This window comes from Adiantum capillus-veneris, chromosome 3 (assembly GCF_014529385.1).
Source record: "Adiantum capillus-veneris isolate H3 chromosome 3, ASM1452938v2, whole genome shotgun sequence".
Taxonomy (NCBI): Eukaryota; Viridiplantae; Streptophyta; class Polypodiopsida; order Polypodiales; family Pteridaceae; genus Adiantum; species Adiantum capillus-veneris.
Window position 1 is genome coordinate 170,720,727 of NC_140933.1, and position 24,437 is coordinate 170,745,163.

General features: G+C 44.5%; 1 protein-coding gene across 1 annotated transcript; it reads right to left on the reverse strand.

The window, feature by feature from the left end:
- Positions 1 to 18,589: 18,589 nt before the first annotated feature.
- LOC147462180 (uncharacterized) lies at positions 18,590 to 21,872 on the reverse strand. Its single transcript, XM_086502885.1, has 3 exons — positions 21,308 to 21,872; positions 19,574 to 21,096; positions 18,590 to 19,276 (listed from the first exon to the last, which is right to left on the reverse strand). The coding sequence occupies exons 1-3, from the start codon at positions 21,600 to 21,602 to the stop codon at positions 18,653 to 18,655; spliced, it is 2,442 nt and encodes an 813-aa protein (XP_086359011.1). The 5' UTR covers positions 21,603 to 21,872; the 3' UTR covers positions 18,590 to 18,652.
- Between the last annotated feature and the right edge of the window lie 2,565 nt (positions 21,873 to 24,437).

Consider the following 24,437-nt stretch of genomic DNA (forward strand, 5'->3'; position numbering starts at 1 on the left):
TAAGATTGCCACGATTTTTTCTGGGTCAGGCGCTAAACCTTTAGCAGACACCACATGGCCTAGAAGTGTACCCTCAGTGACCAAAAAATGACATTTGTTAGGATTTAGCTTTAGGCGTGCCTCTCTGCATCTGAGGAAGACAGCGGAGAGCTGAGCGAGGTGTTGCTCTAGATTTTCCACTAGGGTTGAACATTGAGCACCTAAGAAGGTCGAAAAATCGTCCATGAAGCTGTGAAGATGATCCATAAGCAGAGGACAAAAGATGAAATATACCGCCCAATTGAAAGAAGGTGGAGCGTTTTTCAACCCAAAAGACATTCTAGTGCAAGAGGCAGGGATCATTGTACCTGTGGAGCACTCTGAGTGTTTATCACCTAGTATACTTCGGGTTGAGCTTGTAAGCTCGACCTCTTACAGGCTTAGCCCCTTCAACCAGAGGTATAGTGTGGACACCCAATTCTGGTGGGATCCCCTCCAAATCCTTGTAGGACCAGGCAAAAACATCTTTAAAAGAGTGTATAAAAGAGACTACCTGATTGAGTACCGCGGGATGCTCCCATAACCAAGCTGCTAAGAGTACGTGCTGAGGGTTGTCACGATCTCCCAGGTTGACTTCTTTGACCGGGTCAGGAGGTGTAGCTGGAGAGGGTGCTTCCAAAGATGAGAACTGGGCTGCCTATTGGAGCTTCGAAACATCATGCGCTGGTGTGTGATCGATTGGAAACTCCGCATACTCTTCTTGTAACCATCCTGGTGGAAGCTCCTCGAAGGGTAAATCTTCAAGCCCAGACATGACAGAGTGCTTTTGAAGGGGCGGGGCGTCCGACCTGGGAGATGTTAGAGGAAGGGGGAGATCTTTGGCGAGTTCATGCAGAGGAGATTTCTTCCCCCTTCGGTGATGTGCTATAGGTTTTCCGAGGCCGAGGGCTTCCATAGGAGGATCATTTGAATCATGAGAATTTGAGGCTGACACACTTACTTCTTCGACTGGTCCACTGTCTGCTGTAGGACTTGGGACATTTGTGTCCGCCTGAGGAGTTGGGAGAGAGAGTGTTACCGGCACAGGTGAGTTTTGAATAGAGACCACATAGCATGGCATCGATGTGGTAGCTTCCAACCACTGTAGCAGGTCCTCGTCAGACCCGTCAGGTGGGATGGGCTGCTTAGGGTCGAGGTTGGACTGTACTGACAATGAGCTGTGATGAGCCACTGGATCCATCCCTCCTTCGAGCCGAATTGGTTGCATTTGGGAGCCAGGAGTATGTATCCACATCGCGTCGTTTCCCCAATCATGAAGTGCATTAGTATGCCGCAACCATGGTCTACCAATCAGCAAAGGAAATCCTCCCTCCACCTGAGGAAGACTGACCACCACAAAATCCAAGCTAAATGTGAAGTCTTGTACCCTCAGAGACACCTTCTCTACTATGCCCACAGGATAGACTGTCCTCTGGTCTGCCAATGTAACACTGAATGGAGCAGGGCGGGTAGGCTGCAGACCTAAGGTCGACATAGTAAATTATGGCATTAGATTGATCCTAGATTCACCATCCACTATGACGCCTGAGAATTGATGCCCCAGAATAGATACAGTGAGACGAGGACTTTTGTAGTCGGTGAGGGGAGCAACTGGATATGAAATCATGTAGGACTCCAAGGGCTGCACAGGTAGGTACCCGCCACTAGGCCCTGTACCAGGGTATAGAGACTGAATTATTGAGGGGGTGTCACTTCTGAGGGTTGCATCTAGCCGGAGCATCTCATAAAGGGACACTTGTTGAAAGGTGTTCTTCAAGATTGCTTCCGCTGCGGACTTAGCTCCTACAATCTGGGCCTCCTCGAAAACTTTGACCTGTTGCAAGTCAACCACTGCTGCCAGGAAGGCTCCATCGATGTCCGAAAGCATAGAGATTGGCCTATTCTTTTCACCACTTAAGGGTTCGACAGCTTGATCAGGTTGCGGAAGTGATGGACGAGATGGTCCTGTTGGCAAGCTTAAACCCAGGGCTGTTCTTTGTGCCCGAGTGAGCACGCCAACGGGCTCTGCTACTTGTTGTGGCCGAACTGTATGTGTAGCAGGTGCTGGCTGAGGGGTGGTGCTCACTGTGATTAGATTGATCTTCGGGAATGTGAACCCTTGTTGGTTTTGATTCAGGCCTGAAGGTGAGGATGCCCTTTGCTTGGGACAATCCTTACTGTAGTGGTCCTTAGACTCCGGACAATGTCTGCAAGGAGGAGACCCTTCAGGTAAAGGACACTTACTTAGGTAATGCCCATATTCACCGCATCTATAGCATAAGATTGGCCGATTAGACGGACGAAACGGGGGACGAGGTGGTCGCTGCTCTTGTTGCTGCATGGAGCTGGAGGCTGAGGTGTAGAAGCTTTGGGGAACTGAGGGAGTACTAGCATGATAAAAGCTGGGGGATGAAAAGTTGTTGTGCATACCTTGCTGCATAGGAGGTTTGTCAGCAGAGGTGGCAACGGGTTTTGATGACCATAGGGTGAGACCATGTTGGATGTAGGTGCTAGCCCTTGTTGGAGAGAAGGACCTAGACTTTGTTGTATTTGCCGCACTCCTTTGATATAGTAACAGTCCTTGTCTTCGTGCCCAGATTTTTCGCAGAAGTGGCAATAAGTCCGAAGGGGACAATCCTGTGGAGGATGTCCTGGAGAGCGACAAGAGCTGCACCATACCATAGCTTTAGTCTCCTGCTAAGGCCGAAGCTCTTCTAGCTCTCTCTTGATTTGATCAAAAGCCTCAAGATGCGATGGTTTCTCTTGTCTAAGAGAGATTGATTTCTCTTCTTGGAGAGCGTGTTGTAGTTTTAGGGCTTCAAGTTCTCTCCGCAAAGAAGTCAATGGATCAACAGGACTACTTTCCGAGAACACAGAGGGAGTCTCTATGTGAGGGGAGTTGTTGAACAGCTTCCTAGCCCCCTCTATCCTAGTAGCACTTGCGATGAATTCCTCCAGAGTGGCGTTGGGTGGGAGGCTCTCTCAAAGTTTTTGCTAAGAGGTTTTGGGGAGCGCCTTCTCCACCCACTTCTTAACCATGAATTCACCGGGTTGCTGGGGAAGCTTGGCAACCTGAGACTTGGTTTTAGTCATAAGCTCTGCAAAAGTCTCCTCTGGCTGGAGCACCATGTTGGCCAACTCATCCAACACTTTCCCTTGGTATCACCTGGCCTGAAAGCTGCACAGAAGTGTTGTCTTAAGGCTGCCCAAGTTGCAAATGGTTCTCTGTAAACTGGCTGTACCATTTGTCTGCTAAGCCGTCCAAGGTGGATGGAAAAAGTACCAAATAAGCATCTTCTCTATTAAGACCATGACCCCTACAGAGAGATACATACCTCCTTGCATGGTCGTCAGCATCTTCTGAAGAGAGTCCTTTGAAGGTGGAGAGGTTTACCTTGGCCAACACACTAGCCAACGCCTCCATGGCCCCTTCCTGAGCCTGTTGCTCAATAGCCTGCTGTAGCAGAATAGGAGAGAGCTTTACTGGAGAAGGTGATCTGGAAGATGTGGAACCTGATGAAGGAATGGGGGATGTCGTATGTGGAGGTATGGGTGATGAGGTTAATGGACTTCTACTAGATACCAAAGGTCGTCTTCTATTATGGTACTTCAGAGAGCTCAGTAGTGCGCTTTGACGCTCGACTGACCGCCTTGTATGTGTCATACAGTGACCACCAATCCAACCAAGCTTTGGGCAAGAAGACTCTAACTGTGGGCTAAACAACACAGGTCTAGACCAGGACCAGTGAGGATAGTGACTAGACCACCTAGCTGGCAGGACGAGGAGGACTGGACTAGGGCGAGGACTAGACCAGGACCGCGGACGAGGACAAGGACGAGGACGAGGACTGGTTGGACCAGGGCGAGAGAGGACCAGACCAACAGACTATCTACACAGTGCAAGCAAGTGTGCGGAGCTAGGTAACAACCATGATCGCCAAAATGAGAGCACCTGTAGCGCGGATAATGTGTCGTGCTCTCTACAGTGGGTGGTCCTCAGTGCAATGTGCGTGACAATCTCACTCAAACAGACTGAAAAGAAAGGAAACAATAGACATCAACAGAGCTCACAACGACACAACAGCAAACCGGAACATACGACTCCACTATCTCCAAGAACTGATACAGACTCTGGCGTGGCAACACACTCAGCTCCAACCCAGGACTCACGAGTACAATGGGGGTGTCGAGGCTCAGATGTGCCGGGATGGTGAAGACGTGCTCTGTGTATAGACTCACTCTAGACGACTACGTGAAAGATAAACCTGACCAAAACGCTGCTACTCATATATACAACCATAAAGAACCACCAACGGCTCATAAATGACAGCACCTAAGTCTATCCCCACTGGGTGGCGGTGGTGACCTGGCCACGATGTCCACTAAACCACCGTATCCCTGCCACGTGTCGCTGCCCAAGGAGTCCGTCTAGTGTAAACCGACCAGACCAAAGACCAACTGTAAAGTCCAAACTGTACTAACTATTGGATTTAGGGTTGCAGAGAAACGCACACAGCTTGGAGAAGACGAAGGAAGCTCAAAGCACACAATAGAGAGTGTGTTACTTAGTATGCAATGGAAAGATAGATAGCCCTAGAGTGATGGGCGTATATACAATGCTCGGGGGAAAAAACCTCCTAAAGAGGGAAAAAATGCCCCGGCGGTCCTAGTGTGTTCACACACATCACTACCACATATATATGGTAACAAATCCCCCTTGGAGTGATACGGTGAACGATAACGAAAGCTGGCACATGAGTGCCATGCCCTGAGGACACGTCAGTCCACAAACGGGAGTAAGCCCAAAGCTTTGCGGAAAGCTTCAAGCTTCTCACGAAACAATGCCTTTGTGAAAAGACTTGCAAGGTTGTCCTGTGTTGGCACATAAGCCAAGTTGATCTCTCCTGCTGAGAGTCTCTCCCTGACATAGTGGTAATGCACCTCAATGTGCTTTGTGCGAGCATGAAAAACTGGGTTCCTCGCAACTACCAATGCGCTCTGACTGTCAGTGTAGATAGTGTTGGCAATGTCCTGTCCAACACCCAAATCAGCCATAAGGCGTCTGAGCCATACACACTCAACTGTAGCTGTGAAGATTGCCCTGTACTCAGTCTCACAACTCGAAGTGGCCACAGTAGGTTGCTTCTTGCTCAACCATGATATACATGAACTGCCAAGCATGAAACAAAAATCACTTGTGGACACTCGCGTGTCAAAACAACCAGCCTAATCTGAGTCCGAAAAAGCATGTAAGTCTGGCGACAATGATCCCCCCTTGGGATAAAACAAGCCAAGATGTAAAGTGCCACTAAGGTAGCGGAAAATCCTCTTGACAGCCTGCCAATGCTTAGACCCTGGGCTATGCATAAATCTGCTGACCTGTGAGACTACAAACTGAATATATGGCCTCGTATTGCATACATAAATGAGGCACCCAACAGCAGTTTGGTAAAGAGTGACATCAGCAGGATCGCCAGCATCATGTAAACTCAACTTCAAACCTGTTTCCATGGGAGTGGCAATAGGTTTGCAATCCTCAAGTCCAAACTTACATAGCAATGTCTCTATGTAACTTTTCTGACACAAGGCAATACCACCATCACACTGCTTAAACTGTATACCCAAGTAATGATGCAACAGCCCCAAATCTTTCATCTTGAAAGTAGCATTCAAATCAGCCTTAAATTCAGCAATATGTCTCTCATTTGGTCCAGTGATCAACAAATCATCGACTTAAAGAACCACAATGAGAAGTACATCACCCTCATGCTTTACATACAATGTGCTTTCTGTTGGACTGTTACGAAAGCCTCGTTTAACCAAATGAGTGTCAGCTTTCTCATACCAAGCACGAGGAGATTGCTTCAACCCATACAAAGCCTTCTTACATCTGCACGCTTTGTCCTCTTGTCCTTTTATGTGAAAACAGCGAGGCTGCGTTACATAAACTTCCTCAAATATGTCACCATTCAACAAAGCAGTAACAATGTCTGATTGATGTACATCCCAACCAAAATGAGCTGCCAATGCACATAGAAAACGCACAGTAGTCATACGACAAGTGGGAGCAAAAGTCTCTTCATAATCTATGCCTTTTTGTTGTGCATAACCCTTTGCAACAAGTCGCAACAAGTCGAGCCTTATGGCGATTGATCTCACCATCCGGCTTGCGTTTCAACTTATAAACCCACTTCGTACCAATGGCCTTTTTGCAAGGAGGCAATCACCATGTGTCATTTTCTATAAGTGCATCATATTCTGATTGCATGGCAACCATCCAATTTTCTGAATTCTGTTCTTCATCCAAAGACAGAGGCTCCTCAACATCATGTAAGCTAGACACAGCCAAAGCATAACAAACTGACGCATAAGATGCATGGCGAGAGCCTGAACGAGTACGACTAGACAAAGGTGCATCCAATTTACTATCACGCAAAGTGTGCACTAGCCATTTTGGCATACCTCTAGCCTGCTCATTTTCAGCCCTTTCCTCATCAAGTACATCATGTACATCTGCATCAGTAATAGGCTGATCTGTAACGAAACCCCCATAGGTTGTACATTTGCCTCATTGGAAATTACATTTGTATTTCCACCACTGAAAAGAGGCAACAAAGTGTCATAAATGTCTTGTGAGCTTACATTACTGTCTCTAGTACATGACAGCAAGGACTGAACAAAATCTTCCACAAACATTACATCCCGTGAAACCAGAATACGCTTTGTTTGCGGATGATATAACCTGTAACCTTTGCTTTCAGCACTATAACCAACAAAAATACATTAGACAGCCTTATCATCCAATTTTCTGCGCTGTGTTTGTGGCACCAAAACATATGCCAAACAGCCAAAAACACGCATGTGCTCAATAGAAGGCTTTCTATCATGCCATGCTGCATATGGAGTAATAGACTACAAAGCTTTCGTAGGACACCTGTTTAGTACATAAGTGGCACACATGATGGCCTCAAGCCAAAAAGAATGCAGCAAAGCTTGACTTTTGACCATACATCGTGCCATTTCCGTAAGTGACCTGTTTTTCCTCTCAGCAACACCATTTTGCTGAGGTGTATAAGACACTATACATTGGTGTTTTATCCCACGACTAGCCAGAAATGCATTGAATTCATGAGACATATACTCCCCCCCTCGATTGGAACGGAGGGTGCCCATAGTACATTTCGAGACATTTTGAGCCATAGCCAGAAATTGTTTGAAGCACATAAAAACTTCGGACTTCCCTTTAAGCGGAAATACCCATGCATGCCTGGAGTAATCATCAATGAAAGTCGCAAAGTAAAGCTAATTTTCCAAGGACGGAGTTTGCATGGGCCCACATGTAACAGACTTGGACACTCCAAGTCAAGAATCAACCGTGACAGCACCAAATAACCACTTCAAAACAATTCACGGATCACAATAGATTTGCACTGGCCCGGCGGAGTTCCGTGCCCCCAAAGACTGGCGCCCCTTTCGGTATTTCTTTTTGTATTAATCAATCATCAAAGTACAAGAGAGCGGTTAGGGTTTCACTCTCAGACTCTACGTCCAGATGCTCTGAGAAGTGAGGCCCTCACCACTAATTTAAAGGTTACAAGGGATGCCCAAAAGCAAAGCCCCAAAAGCTTTCAAAATCAAAAGCATCAGTTCTCTCTCTCTCTTAGAGAGTCTTTTCTCTTTTTTTTTTAATAACAAAAAGGAAAAGCAAAATTCGCGTTGCTCATCATTTTCCAAAAAATAAAAATAAAAATACATATATATATATATATATATTTAATAATCCGCCTCCGCGATTTCCGGAATTTAGGGTTTTTGGCAAAAATTAGGGTTTGCAGGAATTTTAGGGTTTCTGCTGTCCGCCACGTCATCACTTTGTGACATACCCTCCTCTTGAAAGCATTGTAATCGGCCGCGATTACGCCTGCAAAACCGACAAAAGCCATAAACCGTCTTAGCAGACACTGACTGTTAGTACCTACGTACTAGGAACACACATCTAGCACATGTACAAAATCGACAGTCACATCACACGACATCACAGGACATCACCAGACATCATAGGACATCACATGACATTCAACATTCATTTGGATCTTAGACCATGATTTATCGGCAATGTAGCTAGCAATCACATCTAGGTCCAATCGGGACCTCATCGATGTCCGATTGACTAACCCCTATTGCAACCATGTCTATTCGAGATCAATCAGACCAAAATGCTGCAGTCATTTCGGCTATCAGTTCCTGCACTCACAAGAAGTCCAGAACAAATCAGTATCATAATCAGGAATTCCATTTCATAAAGTCATCCAGCAGAATACTGTCAGCTCTCAGTATCCCTGAAGCTCAAAGAGACATCAGTGACTTTAGTATCAAAATCGAGGCATCTGTTGACAAAGGAGTGGAGTGACTCCTCTCTTGTGCATCCCACTGAACCAGATCTCCGGCCAAGCTGAATTCTGGGTTCCGTTTGGAGTAGACTATGCTAAACCAAAACATCGAGGTAAAGTTTCACAATCCGAGGAGTATTTGCTAGGTCCTCCTCCTCCATCCACTTCGCATCAAATGCAGGAAAGTTCTTGAACTTAACCAAGAACCGCCTTCGGACTTTACCTTTCTTCGTATCATTATGTGCCAAAATCTGTTCAGGAACAAGGATCTCCTCGTTTTCTTCCACTTTGGGTTGCTCATCAGGCTCTCCATCATCAGGCACATCACCCTTAACAGGGTTCAAGAGACTCACATGCAATGCATTGTGAATCCTCCAAGTATCTGGCAGTTTCAATCGGAAGGAGACATCATTTATCTTGTCAGTAATCTGGAAAGGTCCGTAGTATCACATACTAAGCTTTGGAAAAAGCCTCTCCTTTCCCTGTTTCTTTCTTAGGCGTGCCTTCTCAAAAGTAAGAGCACCCAATCATCCTCCTTCAGTTTCCAGTCGCTACGATGGCGATCCGCTGCCTTTTTCTGTCGTTCTTGAGACTCCTGCAAAGTCTCGCGAACCTTGGCAAAAGCCGTATCCAAATCTCGCGAATATTCATCCGCTTCAAATTTCTAATCTTTCGTGCTCAGGAAGGATGGAACCTTCGCAGCAGTTTCAACAATCTCACATGGCATCTTCCCCGTCGAAGAGAGTATCGTGTTATTGTAGGCAAATTCCACCAAAGGTAAGTTCTTTTCCCATTGAGTCTTCTGATGCGAGATACAAGACTTCAATAAATCTAAAATCACTGAATTGGCAATCTCAGATTGCCCGTCAGTCTGCAAGTGGAACGATGACGAGAACTGCAACCGCGTGCCAATGTTCTCCCAAATTGCCTTCCAAAACAAACTCATAAATCTGGGGTCTCTGTCGGAGACAATCGTCCCAGGCGTGCTATGTAATCGGAAAATCATCGTGATCATTCTGTATTCTCGGGAGATTAAAAAAAATGAAATCCATTTCAATATTTTCCCAGGGGCGGGTGGGTATGGGTAAAGGCTGTAACAATCCCTGTGCCTTATGCCTGTCAAACTTGACCTTCTGGCATACCAAGCAACTGCGCACAAACTCTTCCACATCCTTCTTCAGTCTCCGCCAAAAAAAATCTCTCTCTATCCCTTTCATGGTGGTAGCAATGCCGCGGTGACCCGTAAAAGGTGGACAGTGGCAATCAGTCATAACCTTTTCCCTCAACGGCTGTGTAACGCACAACATAGTCTTTTTCATCAACTAGCCTTCCCGAAGGGAGTATCCCACTATTGTCTCCCCATCTCGTATCCGTGTGAAATTATCTGCAAAATATGTAACTGTGGCATACTGATCGACCATATCCTCGAAGCTCCTATGATGTATCGCGGAAATAGCCAGAACCAACGGTTTTCGAGACAAAGCATCTGCCACCACATTCTTCTGTCCCTGCACATGGACAATCTGGAAGTGGAACTATGACAAGATGTTCGTCCACCGCATCTGCTTTTCCGAAAGCTGCTCTATGACAAGAAGTAGCACCAACTCTGATGGTCTGTAAAGACAGTAAAATCCGCTGCGAGTAGGTAATGCCGCCACTGAGTAAGAGCGTGGATAACCGCCAAAAGCTCTTTCCGATAGATCTGTGCTGTCATCGCCGGCCTAGAGAACAAACGGCTCTCGTAAGCTATGACATGGCCTTCTTGCATCAAGACCGCACCCAGACTACGACCACAAGCATCACAATATACTTCAAATGACTTCTGCAAGTCCGGCAAAGTCAAAATAGGTCCCGTAGTCAATTTCTCTTTCAATGTCCGAAAGGCAGTCACCTCTGTGGGTCCCCACGAAAAAGGTACTCCTTTCTGTGTCAAGGTATGCAAAGGGGAAGCAACCTCTGCAAACTTTCGTATGACCCACCTGCAGTACGAACACAGTCCCAAGAAGCTTCTAGCTTCATGGACATTCCTCAAATCGGGCCAATCACGGATAGTCTCTATCTTGGCCGGGTTCATTTGCACTCCTGCTGTTGACACAATGTGTCCCAAAAAATGTATCTCTCGTAGGAAAAATTCACTTTTCTTAGCATTAATCACTAATGTGTGATCTCGTAATGCCTGAGAGACTTGAAGCAGATGATCTTTGTGTTCTACCTCGTTCTTGGAGAAAATAATGATGTCGTCAAAGAAAGTGCCAACAAATAGCCTGTACTCTCGAAAAATCCTATCCATCATCCGGTTAAATGTCGCAGGAGCATTGGTTAAGCCAAAATGCATCACCAAAAACTCAAATAACCCAAAAGTCGTCCGAAAAGCTGTCTTGTAGACATCTCCTGGCGCTATCCTGATCTGATGATATCCACTCTTCAAGTCAATCCTGCTAAAGCACAAGGATCCCTGTAACCTGTCGAGTATATCATCGATCCTAGGAATCGGAAATCTGTTCTTGATGGTGATTTCGTTGAGAGTGCTATAATCGATGCACATTCTCCAAGATCCGTCTTTCTTCAAAACCAACAACACTCGAGAGCAATACGGTGAAGTACTAGGCTGGACAAGACCCTTTTCCAAGAGGTCTTTCACGGAGTTCATAATCTTTTCATTCTATACTCGGCTCACACGATAAGGTGGCCGATTCGGTGGCGTGCTTCCAGATATCAGATCAATGGTATGATCTTCAGGCCCTCTCAAAAGCAATCGGCATGAGCGTGGAGAAAAAATCTTGGCGTTCTTTTCTTCAGGTCAAAACATATTCAACTTTTATCCATCGTTCAGTTCTCCCAAAAGAATGAGTAAGAAAACTGAAGTTCATCAAGTACAATCTCTAAGCTCTTCATTTATCAAAGTCGCTTTCTCGGCCCGGTAGTCAACCACGGCGTAGTTCTTGTGGTACCAAGGGATCCCGAGTAGAACGTCACTCGCGTGCCTTGAACACCCCTGTCATTGCAAACGAAGTTTGCCAATGCTCGGTGTAATGGCAACATCCCATCCGGGTGCCAGTCGAACTGCCTCCGCCTGTAGCGTCAGTCTGTCGAGCGTAGTTCCAAATCGAGCCGCCAATTCCAAGTGAAAAGAAGTTGGCCTTGGCTCCTTCAAAAGAGCTTCCTCATCCTTCACTTTGCCCCGAAAGCGGCAAAGTTTGTACTTTCATTCATTAGATTCGGTGCAGGTCCCACGCCATATGGTACCAGTTCTGCTTTTCTATCTGCCTTTTCTGCCACATTCCTCAGCTACTCGCGAACTCTCAGACCTGTCGTCGTCTTTATCATTCTGTTCTTTCTGTGCCTTATCAGGGCACTTTGCGGAAATATGTCCATGTTCCCCGCATCCAAAGCACTTCCCCTCTCTGATGAAGCGAGCTCTCTCCTCAGGAGTAAGCTTGGGTCGTGCATCCTTTTTTTTCTCTGGGTTGCTCTTTTTCATTCTACTTTCATTCCCAGAAGTCTGTTCGGCTCGTTGTGTCATGGCCTCATCTGTGGGGTAGGTCAAACTGCCAGAGTGAATGGCAAAGCCCCGCTTCGCATGACTCATCAACTCCTGAATAGAAGCTGACTTCTGTTCCAAGCAGTGATTTCGGATCTCTGTAGGTAGACCCAAGGTAAACCGCTCAATCTGTTCTCTGAACGAGATCTTCTTGAATGAAGAGGCGGGTAGAAAAGAGCTCCAGAATCTTTCACAATAAGAATTCACTGTATCGCTCTTGGTCATCCGGAGACGGTTCCAAGCAGCTCGTATATCTCGCTCAAACTCTTGAGTCAACCAAGAAGAAATAAAAAGCCTCTTGAATTTTAGCCATGTAACTGGCACAGTCTTGCTTAATAGAAGCGTGGACCACCAAGTACGAGCATTCCCCTTAAAGTAAGAGGCACCTCTCCGAATCTTGGAGTGCTCTGAATAGCGTCCTCCCGCGACAGCGATGTCAAACTGCTGTATAAAAGACAAGGCCTTCGAAGCATTTGAGTATCCTGAAAAGTATCAAACTTGATCGAGTGGCCACCTTCCTTAAACTCTCGGACTTTCTTGCTTTTATCTTCGAGAAAGTCATACTGGTTGGCTTTGTAAAAATTCTTCTTGTTCGCATAAAACTTTCCGTCATCGGAATCTGAGCTGTCTGTAGACGAGTCCTCAGTAGAACTGTCAGTCTCTGGGCGAGATTTAGCCTTCTTTGCCTTTCTCTTGCCCTTTCCAAAGCGTTGGTTCTTGCTTCGCTTTTTACCTTTTCTGTCTTCTTCGCTCGAATCCGAGGAGCTAGAAGAACTGTCAGAAGAAGAAGAAGAAGAACTGGATAGGTCTTCAAACTTGACGCGCTTCTTCAATTTCTTTGCCTTGTCAAATGTCGACCGACGACCCAAATATCCCGGGATGTCAGTGCCTTTCTTTTGCTTTTTTCCGTGCTTTTTGGCTTTCTTTTGCGTGTCAAAAAGCTGAGCAATCCGTGCATCAACCACGTTCTCCAGCTCCTTCTCCGTATATTTCTTGGAGGCAGAAGGTTTCTTGAGAGCGGGTTTTGGGAGTGGTGTTTCTCTGCCACTCCATCTGTACCTCTTCCAAAGAGATCTGGTTCATATATTTTGCCATCTTCGGGTCCTTGGCAAAATTGAGCATCATCTTTGTTGCATCGCCAATCAATTGACGACGCTCCATCTCTCTTTGCTCCGCCTGAGTAAGCCGAGGCGGGCCATACTCTCTGTCTGAATCTTCATTGTGATCCCAGCCCGTATCTCCAGATGCAGAGGGAGTCGACTGATCATTGCCTGAAGCCATAGGTGCCGCGGAAAAAAAATTCGGGGGATCGGATTTCCCGTAGAAGAGAAATTGGCCGTGCTCTGATACCACTGTAACAGACTTGGACACTCCAAGTCAAGAATCAACCGCGACAGCACCAAATAACCACTTCAAAACAATTCACAGATCACAATAGATTTGCACTGGCCCGGCGGAGTTCCGTGCCTAGAGATATTGGCCCCAAAGATGGCGCCCCTTTCGGTATTTCTTTTTGTATTAATCAATCATCAAAGTACAAGAGAGCGGTTAGGGTTTCACTCTCAGACTCTGCGTCCAGATGCTCTGAGAAGTGAGGCCCTCACCACTAATTTAAAGGTTACAAGGGATGCCCAAAAGCAGAGCCCCAAAAGCTTTCAAAATCAAAAGCATCAGTTCTCTCTCTCTCTTAGAGAGTCTTTTCTCTTTTTTTTTTAATAACAAAAAGGAAAAGCAAAATTCGCGTCGCTCATCATTTTCCAAAATAAAATAAAAAAATAAAAAAAAATATATATTTTTTTAATAATCCGCCTCCGCGATTTCCGGAATTTAGGGTTTTTGGCAAAAATTAGGGTTTGCAGGAATTTTTTTCTGCTGTCCGCCACGTCATCACTTTGTGACACCACAAACATCAGTATGCACAAGCTGCAACCTACATGTGGCCTGAACTGTCACAGCGCAACGCAAACAATGCATGAACCTCAGCATCCTTTACATCCCAACGAGCTTGTTCTGCCGTAGGCAAAACAACTTTAATAGCAGCAATCCTTGCGGCAAGACTTGCAACATCCTCAACATCGTCTACATTCTCAGAACCAAGACGTACATCAATGCCCTGCACAATGTTCCAGACGCCCTTTGATCTCACAAGAACATGTTGCATCATATAAGCCCACATAGGGTAGCTGTCCCCATCCAACCTGTCCTCAGCAGCAAACATCTTGAACACATCTGTGTTGTTGTCAGCCATGGTAAATGTTGCACCTGATGTGAAAACTGCCCGAAAATAGGAGAAATGGAGCGGGAGCAACACCTGCTATATAGCACAAACCGTAGAAGACTATAAGGCACCTGTTATGCAGAAAACGGCACTGACAGAAATTCTGCACAAAATGACGAAATAGCCTGTGCATTACTGCCTGTAGTGGAAACGGAGGCCGAAATGAGCCCAAATCAAAAATCTGAGCAGACCGAGCTCTGCGAGCTATCTCGAAATATTTATCGACGACCTGCAAACGCTCGCCAAACCTCACTGTAATCGGAGAAAGTGAGCAGGCGTGTAATGGAGCAGTTGGCGACTAAGCCCATGAGGACGCAACCTGCTCTGATACCAATTGTTGGATTTAGGGTTGCAGAGAAACGCACACAGCTTGGAGAAGACGAAGGAAGCTCAAAGCACACAATAGAGAGTGTGTTACTTAGTATGCAATGGAAAGATAGATAGCCCTAGAGTGATGGGCGTATATACAATGCTCGGGCGAAAAAACCTCCTAAAGAGGGAAAAAATGCCCCGGCGGTCCTAGTGTGTTCACACACATCACTACCACATGTATATGGTAACACTAACTATCCTGTGAAAGTGACATTGTAGCCTGCTACAGTCAGCATATAAAATGCATGAATTATGTATGCAAGTAAGGCTAGTGAGTGACACTATTATTGCGTATGGTCCAAAGAAAGATGACCGACCTGAATGCTATATTCTTAATAAGTGATGAAGAAATGATCTTACCAGAGTTTTGCTGCGCTGAATGAGAACATATGCCTGCATTATAAATCTAAGCAATTTTCAACATCTATATAACAATGCTTACCCTAAGGCAAGCAGAGACAGACCTAATGAGACAGGAGGGAGTGTAGGCCAGCTTGTAGCTTGTTGCTGCAAAGCTCCCTCTTCGGCTTCCAGGTGTTCCTCATGTTCAGCATCTGGGTCTGCCATTGTTGCATGAGTATATCAAGCTGCTGCTTATGCCCTTTCACTGAGATTGCACGGGCTTGAGAAAACGTAGAAGCATGCTCTGTGCACGAGGAATTGGCACCGCAATTAGCAATAGCTTGGATAGGACTACCTCCAAGAGCATGTTCAAACAGGGAAACATCCAAACTGTGAGCTCTTGCCAACAGTCCATGGGTTGCCCATTGTATTTGCATGGGTGTGGCGGATCTATAAAAAGCCACTACATCATTAATGAACTCAGTTAACCAGTAAGCATGATGAGATGGAAGGCCCGATCCTCCAAGACCAGCAATGCAGACGTGCATCCATCTGAATTGTATTGGCCAAGGCGACTACCGATTGTTCCAACTTGCACACGACTTGAGGGTGAAGGAACAGGCAAGCCTGGTGAGCTTTTTGGTCACAGAAGTCCCTAGGGAGTGATGGATAGGTCAAGGAAGGCCATTCTCAACAGGATTCCCAAAACTTCCACAAGAAGAAAGATGCCCTGCAGAAAATTTGACAAGAATACGAAATTGATTTTACCAGGAGAACTAGTCGAAGGTGGAAGTGACTGCTGGCAAAAATGACGAGTGTCTTCTTGCTGAACAAATGGCAAGCATCACACAACAACAGATAAGCACCACACAACACTTGCCCTGGGCAGCAGCAAATCGAGGAACCTGACATCAACTCCCACTTTCCAACAACTGCAATCATCCTAATCAAATGCTTTGATAAAAGGTAACAATCAAAAGAAGAGATTGTGGTAGGTACGTTTAAAAACACCCAGGGATGCATCATTAACAAACATACCACTTAAATTACACCCAGTTAACCATAAAAGAAACGACGCATTATAGAGCTGCCTTGTGAGCTGCCATTATCTTAAGCTCATTCTTGGTGAGAAGTTTTTGTGCTATACATAAAGACAAGGAGCAGGCAGAAAGCCCTTATCAGCCAAGCAACAGCATCCAAGCATCAAGAGAAGACGATACAAAATGCGTTACTTTGTGGGCGTGCTTACAGAAGAAACGGCAGAAATTTCTCTGGCATTTATAGCAGGCCCATGAACAAAATGAATTCATACCCTTTCATCAGTGGGGTTGCACGGGCTCGTGACCTCAGGCTGCGCGCAGAAGGAAGCTTCGAAGCCGGCACCGCAATTAGCAATAACTCGTATAGGAAAGTGCTTCCAGCCTTTCCGCGACATGTGCTGCGCAAAGTCGTACCTCACGTGATTTTTCAGCCACGTCATTTCAGAAAAAAGAGATTGTAGAAAGGCCCCCCCGGTGACAGGCCAAAAAAGTAAAAGGCCAAGGTGCCAATGTGACTCTGACCGTTAATCAATGTTAAAAGAAGTACCGCTCTAGTTAAATTTCGGCTCACTTGGCTGTGTGTAGGTTACCGTGACACTTTTTGGGGACGCAGCACACATCTTCAAATACATAAGCATGTGCTCCCCCCTTAAATGTACACGCACGCAGCGCAGTGGTATGACTAGCGCTTCCTCTCGTGAGGTTATGAGTTCGAGCAGAGCGTGTGCAACCCGCGTGTTGATTTTTTAGTCAAAAGTTCCCATCCAGTTGCACTCAACTGGTAACCAGTGAGGCTACCTTCACCACGAGGGCAACCACACCAAAATTTAACGAAATCCGACTTCTTTCCTCTGGTTGAAGCAGTAGAAATTGCAACACTTCTTTCCGGATTATCTAGAAACTCATCATCATCGTAGTCATTGTCGTCATCCCTCCCCTTGAAAGTTGATGGCTTGCGTTCCTTTCTTTCCCCTTCAAGGAGCATCATGAGACTGTGAAGATTCAATGGACTCAACAGATTTGTCATCAAGAAGAGTTTGAGAAATCATACTATCCACCTGCAATACCATCTTTCCCTCTTCTTGGATACTGCCTGTTAAAGCAAGAGGTAGAACCAGCTTCCTAGAATCCCCAAAGTACCCATTTTCCTAAATCAAATAACTCACTGCTGGTTTGAGCATACCATATCATGAGATCCAAAAGAGCTTAGTCCTACGCATAATATTTAACTTCCAACCAACCTAGCTAGCTTGCCAAACCTCAGACAGTTAGTCTTTCATAATTTGGAGCTACATACGCTGCCTGCACGTTATAGAAAACCACCTTATGGGATCAATATTATGAAATGGAGCAGTTGAACCTCCAAGATTAGTGTCTCAATTTACATATAGTATGTTGCTGCTGGTTATGGAATATCAGCTCATCAGCTAACTTATGTAGGTACCACTTGCTTACTTTTAAGCCTACAACAAAATTATGCCTTCAAAAGTGATAAGACACGACAAAACCATCCATTTTCAGAAGATTGACCGCCTAATACATAATATCCATTTTACAAAGCCGTTCACAGAGACCGTCCTTTGTCAAAAGATTGACTCCTAAACCATGGTACCTCTGTGTACAACACCATCAATGGAGAGTAGTAGTTAGAACACTCTACCAATGTAAAACCTCTAAGCAAAAAGAATAGACACAACAAAACCATCCAGTTTTAGACGACTGACCACCTAACCCATAATATCTCCTTTTACAAAGCCATTCACAAAGACCATACCCCCAAACCATGATACCTCTGTCTACAACGCCATCAATGGAGAGAAATAGTTAGAACATTCTCCCAATGTAAAACCTTTGAGGCACACCACAGTAATGAAGCCAATAAGCCTAACAATTTGCCAAAAAATATCCTCTGTTTAGAACCATCTTCCCAAGTAAACCTCAGCGACAATTTTCCGAAAGTATTTGCATCTTGAAGTAGCAACTGTACTTATGGCTACAATCCTAGCCAATACATCATATTCCTGCTCAATATTAAAATATCAAACTTAGCGAAGCATTTAATTGGTCTCTGAAAAGATATAGGAAGCTTAAGAAAACAGGATCAGCCTTGTCAGCAATACAGACAAAAGTAGAGCATACTTCATGCCTTGTTACATATAGGCAAGACATCACTCTCATTTACTAGATGGCTATAAATGTTGGACAAACTAAAAGCCACATATCAAAGCAAATTGCTTTTCACATCCATTTATATAAAGCCTATGCAGAGAGTGTACGTTAGGAGAGTTCATTCAAAAATTTGGTTAGTCAACAGAATATTATTTTGTATCACTGTTCGTTGGTAAGCCTATGAGATTGTTGAGACAGAGGGTTTTACTACAGCTTAACCCTTGCCCTTGCTTGTTTTCAAACCACCACGGTACTTAAACATGTTTGTACAAGTGGATAACAAAAAAAACGCAATTAAAAAACTACAACATAACTGATAGAAAATACCGTTCTTTTAATTTCATAAACTTAAAAACCACCTTGAATCTTCAAATTTTCTAAAAGAAATGGAAGACTACAAGAGTTCATTTCAGCCATTGAAACTACTTTACCTTGATGATCGAGGGAGAAAATATTGCAAATCAAAATTGACTTTGCAAAAAATAAAAAAGGTAAGATGAGATTACTCCTCTATGTTTAAATATTGGAGCAAAGAAAGAAGAGCCATGGGATCTGTTGAAAGAGGATCTTTTTGGCTATGCCACAAAATGATTTTTTCTACCCAAGGGTCACCACACAATGCTAGATCTTTTAATTGAGAGCGGGTTTTACGTGAGACCTCATCTGTACAATAGATGTAAATGACGTAGTCTCTAATTTTTTTCTCCTCCTCCATCTCCATTTCCACATCCTGCGATTCTGAGTCTATATCCTCTATCAATCGTGGACCAAAGTCAGCTTTGTGACTTGGCCTCAGATCATATCTTCGGGTTGTTGCCATCTCAAGAACTTCTTCACAGGTAGAGGACAACACTCTTTCTCGTCTTTGTAATTGTGTCCTAGAGAGCTTTGGCACACAAAACCATTTCTCACAATCATCTAAGAATGAGTCCAAAATCTTTTCGCAACTCAAGTAGGAGTGGTCAAACAACGGGCTTCTTAGCTGAAGAAGAAAAAACACTTTTCTTCTCTCCTTGATTTCAAAAGCACAAAACCAAGAGTCAGCTCCAAAACTAGATGGCCCAAGAAAAGCATAACTGTCTGCATTCTTTCTTGCATGTAATAGAAACGCATCCTGTGTTCGGAGCTGGTGACAAACATCTATCACTGCATGATTTCTAAGAGGCATAGCAAAGCGCAACTTGCTCAAAATATATGGTACATTTACATAAGAGGGAAACAAGTCTCTTATTGTGAAGGTCTCTTTCTTAAATGAGAGACGTAGCAACTCCAATCTAAGCATGAGAATACCAATATATGCACTTTCTATTCTTTTCCACCATTGACAATGAGCTTGAGGCAATGAAAACAACCATGTTTCATTGTCGGGCAAAGCAAGGAATCACTCATTTAGATGAAAGAGCAACAATGGACAAAATAATACCTTAGCCTCAACATTTCCTGGATCTACAGAGGTCACAAGTTGTCCCATTTCTATGTTCTCCTTTGATTTAAGCCACTCTGTGGGATCGTGTAGCATAAGTGCAACAAGCCCCTCTGCTTCTAAGTCTCCCCAACTGTCATTGAATATGGAATGAGAACCCTCCATAACTTTACTTCGACGAGTTACAACATTTCCCAAAACATATACTGCCAAAGCTCTCAACACAACTGCAACTTTATTAGCATCTCTCAAATAGCTTGAAAAATAGTCGCTTTGACTGCAGCATCCCAAAAACCTGATCAGGAAGGAAACTACTTGATTGTAATCTCTCTTTTCTCTTAAGCTTATAAGCAAGTTCTCCGGTGACCTTGAAAATTTTTCTTTTGACAATGACTTAAATACCAATGCAAAAACACGAGGCATGCCTCCACAAAATCTCAATACGAGCTTCAACCATTCGGGCACAATGAGACCAGGTGGTTGTTGAAGTGTTAGTGCTAGACGATCCATAAGTCCTAAGATAACATCTTCCATTTCCTTGAGCTTCAATGGCCTTAGTGGAACGAGGATAGCATTAGCTTTTCTAGTCTTTGTGAAGTTAACGCTTCTAGTAGAGAAGTGTGTAGTCCCAACAATCAAGATAGGAAATGTAGTATTTTCTTCCTTATGTAACCGGTGCAAATTCTCTACATATTCAGATAAGACACTTTGTAACCATGTTGGTTTGTCTTCGTCATCACCAACATCTTGTGGAAAGCTACCTTGTGCGGCATTTACCTCATCAATGAACCAACATATCAAAAACTTTTTTTTGGGATCAATACCAAGGCTTGATCTGATGAACTTGATCACATGCTTGAGTCGAATATGGGTCAGCAAGTCATGTCTTTTGGCTAGCCAATCAGATAAAATACTATTGTAATCACATGTACCCGGCCTGCACACTGCTGCATACAAACAACGTAAGGCCAGAATCTCCGGAGCATATAAACCATCCTCTTGAGGCAACCATCTCCCTGTGGAGGTTACCTCTAGTGAATGATAACAACACATATTGTAGATATGAAATTGTTCAATCATCTCTAAATACTCCTTTCGCTCTGTATCTTGTAGATGACATTTTAGAACCTGTTCCAGCATGTCTTGCGGAATTTGCGTCCATTTCTCCATCCAGAAATTTCCAAAATCCAAACCAAAGGTACTCTTCCCGGCTCCTGAGAAAGACACCATACTAAAAAAAGCAGGTTGTCTTGAAAACGCAGTCGGGCTACCTGATTTTGTAAAATAGTTCTTATACAATCGTAAGAAACCATGTAAAAGCACGCTATAAGTCTCATCTCTACCCACAAGCTTGAAGTATTGACCTATGTCCATATCTAAAGAGCCTGTGGGGGATAAGGGTAAAGGAGTCATCTCTTGCCTTTTAGAATTGGTGTATGTTCTCCTTGAGAGAATAAGGGTATCCATGTAATCTTCTTTCAAAGCCCAAAGAATGGCTTCATCGGTCCATACTGCATCACCTCCTGAAACCAAAAAATATTATTTTCATGAGGAAATTGGAACACACATAATTTTAATGAGGAAAAGCAATTTCAATTGGAATCACCTCTTCAAATCAAGATATATTATTTTCACGAGGAAAAGCAACTTCAATTGAAATACAAATGAGTGTGAGAGAGAGAGAGAGAGAGAGAGAGAGAGAGAGAGAGAGAGAGAGAGAACGAAGGAGGCCACCAGAAGGAATTGATTGTGGAGGTAGCACCTTGCAAAAGATCACAATTTGCGTACCAGCTCGTGGTATACTCTGCAAGGATTCGGAGAACTGTCTCCACCCAAAGTATTCATCTTTCACCACACCTATATATATCATAATTGTTGTCTGTGACACATGGAGCTGCAAAAACTGCAACAACGCTTGGCCATCCTTAACCTCTGCTGGTTCAGCAAAAACAACAGGAGGTGAGTCCTTAGGAATATTCTGCCCTGTACTGATAACAACTGCTATCACAATATTATCGACCTCCATCATCGACTAGCTAACCTCACCACCAGACGTGTGCACGGCTCTTTTTATTACGGTTGGGTTCAGACGGGGAGGAGGCAAGCAAATCCAAAGGGGCGTGGAGAGTACATGGCGCTCAACCATTGGATCTGCTTGACGTCTGCATTTCGGGACCAGACTTCCGCCTGTAGTCAGCAGCGGGAAGGCCGTGTATTCGTCGTCAGCCTGATGGGTGCCGCTGCTATTAACCCTTAGTGCTGCCGCCGCCCTCGTCTGAACGTACTAGCTTTTCGTACGCCCAAGGCTCTTTTTTTTTTAACGCATAAGCCACCAAGTGGCATTAGATTTAAATTATTTACAAAAACATCGCTGTAATGAAAAGCTTTTAAAAAAGCTATGGTGTCAAAAGCTACCAACTACCAAGTAAATAAAAAAAACATTTTGCGTTGCTCTCACCATCAATTCGATCTTCTCCACAAACAGTTCATAGGTTCCTAGAAGCAGCTTAGAGCTTTGTCTGCAGGTTTGTCTCTGGCCACTGTTTGAGAGAGAGAGAGAGAGAGAGAGAGAGAGAGAGAGAGAGAGAGAAGGCTATGAAGCTAGTAGCATCTTTTGATGCTCCTCCTTTCAACCAAAGGCATCATCGCAGCACGTTACAATTTCCGCACACACATACTCACAAGAGTAATTGCTACAGGAGGCTGCGACTTCTTTCTAGCTAGTACTGCAGGAAGATGACAAGCATTGATGCATGTGGGTCTACAGATTACCCCTCTCTTTCCATGCTTTTCTTTTGTACTCCAGAATAGCTCACATTTACCCTACGCTTAAGCAACTTATTAGGAGATTAATTAGCAGCTGATTAATGTCCCTAACCACGCTTTGAGCAGATCGAGCAGCTTCTACTCACATATGAAGTCATATAAGAGAAACAATGGAGACAAAAGTTTAAAGTACTTGCTCACGCAGAGCTTTAATGGAACCATCAAACGTGGACCCTACTGCCTTCGACTCATCCTCTGATCTATGGTGCTGGGAGTGGCAACACCCATCTATGGTGTTGGAAGTGGCAACGCCCAGCTAGCGGTTGTATTGGCACCTTATACCTGTTCACATGAAAGCAAAGAGCCATGAAGAAAAGCCTACCTCGTCGACATGGCGAGAGCATTCTTCAGTAGCATAGAGTCTGTAGGTCAAGCTCCTCCCTATTCATTCCAGCAGTAGGAGGTCGACAATGTCACTATTTGCCCCATTGGCATATTAGAATCGACCTTCTTTTGTATTGAAGCCTCAGCGCCTTCCCCACGTAGCGATCATAGCAGCTTTGTGTCCAACAAGACCCAGTGGCTAGTTGAAAAGGATGTCTAGCTTCAACTACCTTACTCAGCTCGTTTCTGCATGTGCAACAGCAAGTCCCATGCCTAATTCTCAAGATTCACACCAATTCTTTTCCTTGCAGTATGCCCGTGTAGTAGCAAGCCGGACAGAGGAGTATTGGAGACCTTTCAAACCATAGCTAGATAGCATTAGTTTAAGGTTTCTCATAGCTTATGTATCATGAGACGGATTTTATACGTCTTTTTGAACCATGTATATTATTACATTTGTCACCGCAGTTCATTTTGCCAATCAATTCTTTATGCCTATGATGTTGTACAATTGTCATTATTACATTTGCCAATCAATTCATTTTGCCTATGATGTGTACAATTGTCAATTTTACGCTTGTCAATTTTGCAAACAATGCGTCTTGTGGGTGACTATTTTGGGTCTATTATCTACCCTTGCACTTTTTTTAAAAAGTGAATCAAGTACAATATGGTTAATGGGTGGTAGGGCATTCAATGCCCTGTCACCAAAAAACATTTCTCTCGGGCGTCGCTATAATCGTCGCTATTTATGGCTCTGTAGCGTCGCTATAGACTTCTGTGTAAACGTCGCTATAACCGTCGATATGAGCGTCTCTATATAGCGACGCCTATAGCGACGCTCTCGTAGCGACGCTATTAGCGACGGTTTTAGCGACGCCGGGGGTTATAAAAACCCAGTGTATTTCCGTCGCTAACAGCGTCACAAGAGCACACAACCTCTTGTAGAGAGAGAGAGAGAGAGAGAGAGAGAGAGAGAGAGAGAGAGAGAGAGAGAGAGAGAGAGGAGATTGAAAGATAGAGGCCGGTTATAGAGAGAGAGAGAAAGAGATAGGGAGAGACAATTAGAGAGAAAAAGAGTTAAATAGATAGAGAGGGAAGACAATTAGAGAGATAGGGGGAAGGAGAAGGGGGAGAAGACTATGAGAGAGAGAGATAAACTTGGAGAGAGAGAGAGAGGTGGAGAAAAGAGAGATATAGTGAGAGAGTGAAGGAGATGGAGGGAGAGAGGCCCATAGGTCTAGGGAGAGAAGTGAGAGGTAGAGATAGGGAGATGAAGTAAGAGAGAGAGAGAGAGAGAGAGAGAGAGAGAGAGAGAGAGAGAGAGAGTGGGGAGGAGAGAGGTAGAGAGAGAAAGGGGAAGGGGAAGGGGAGAGAGAGAGGTAGAGAGAGAAAGAGGTCCACATAGACAACAAGAGATAGAGAAGTAGATAGATAGAGAAAGAGGGGAGGGAGGGAGAGAGGGATCACTTTGAGATAGATAGAGAGAGATGGAGGAAGAGAGAGAGTGATAGAAAGAGATAGGAGAGGAGGAATGGAGGGGGGATATAGGAGATGGGAGACCCAAGATAGAGAGAGAGAGTGGAGAAGAGAGAGGTAGAGAGAAGAGATACCTCAACCTCCAAGGTTCTCTCTAGGATATACTAGATGATAGGGTAAGATAGAGCATCAATATTTGGAATTGCGTGTGTTGATTGTCTATAAATATAGGCTT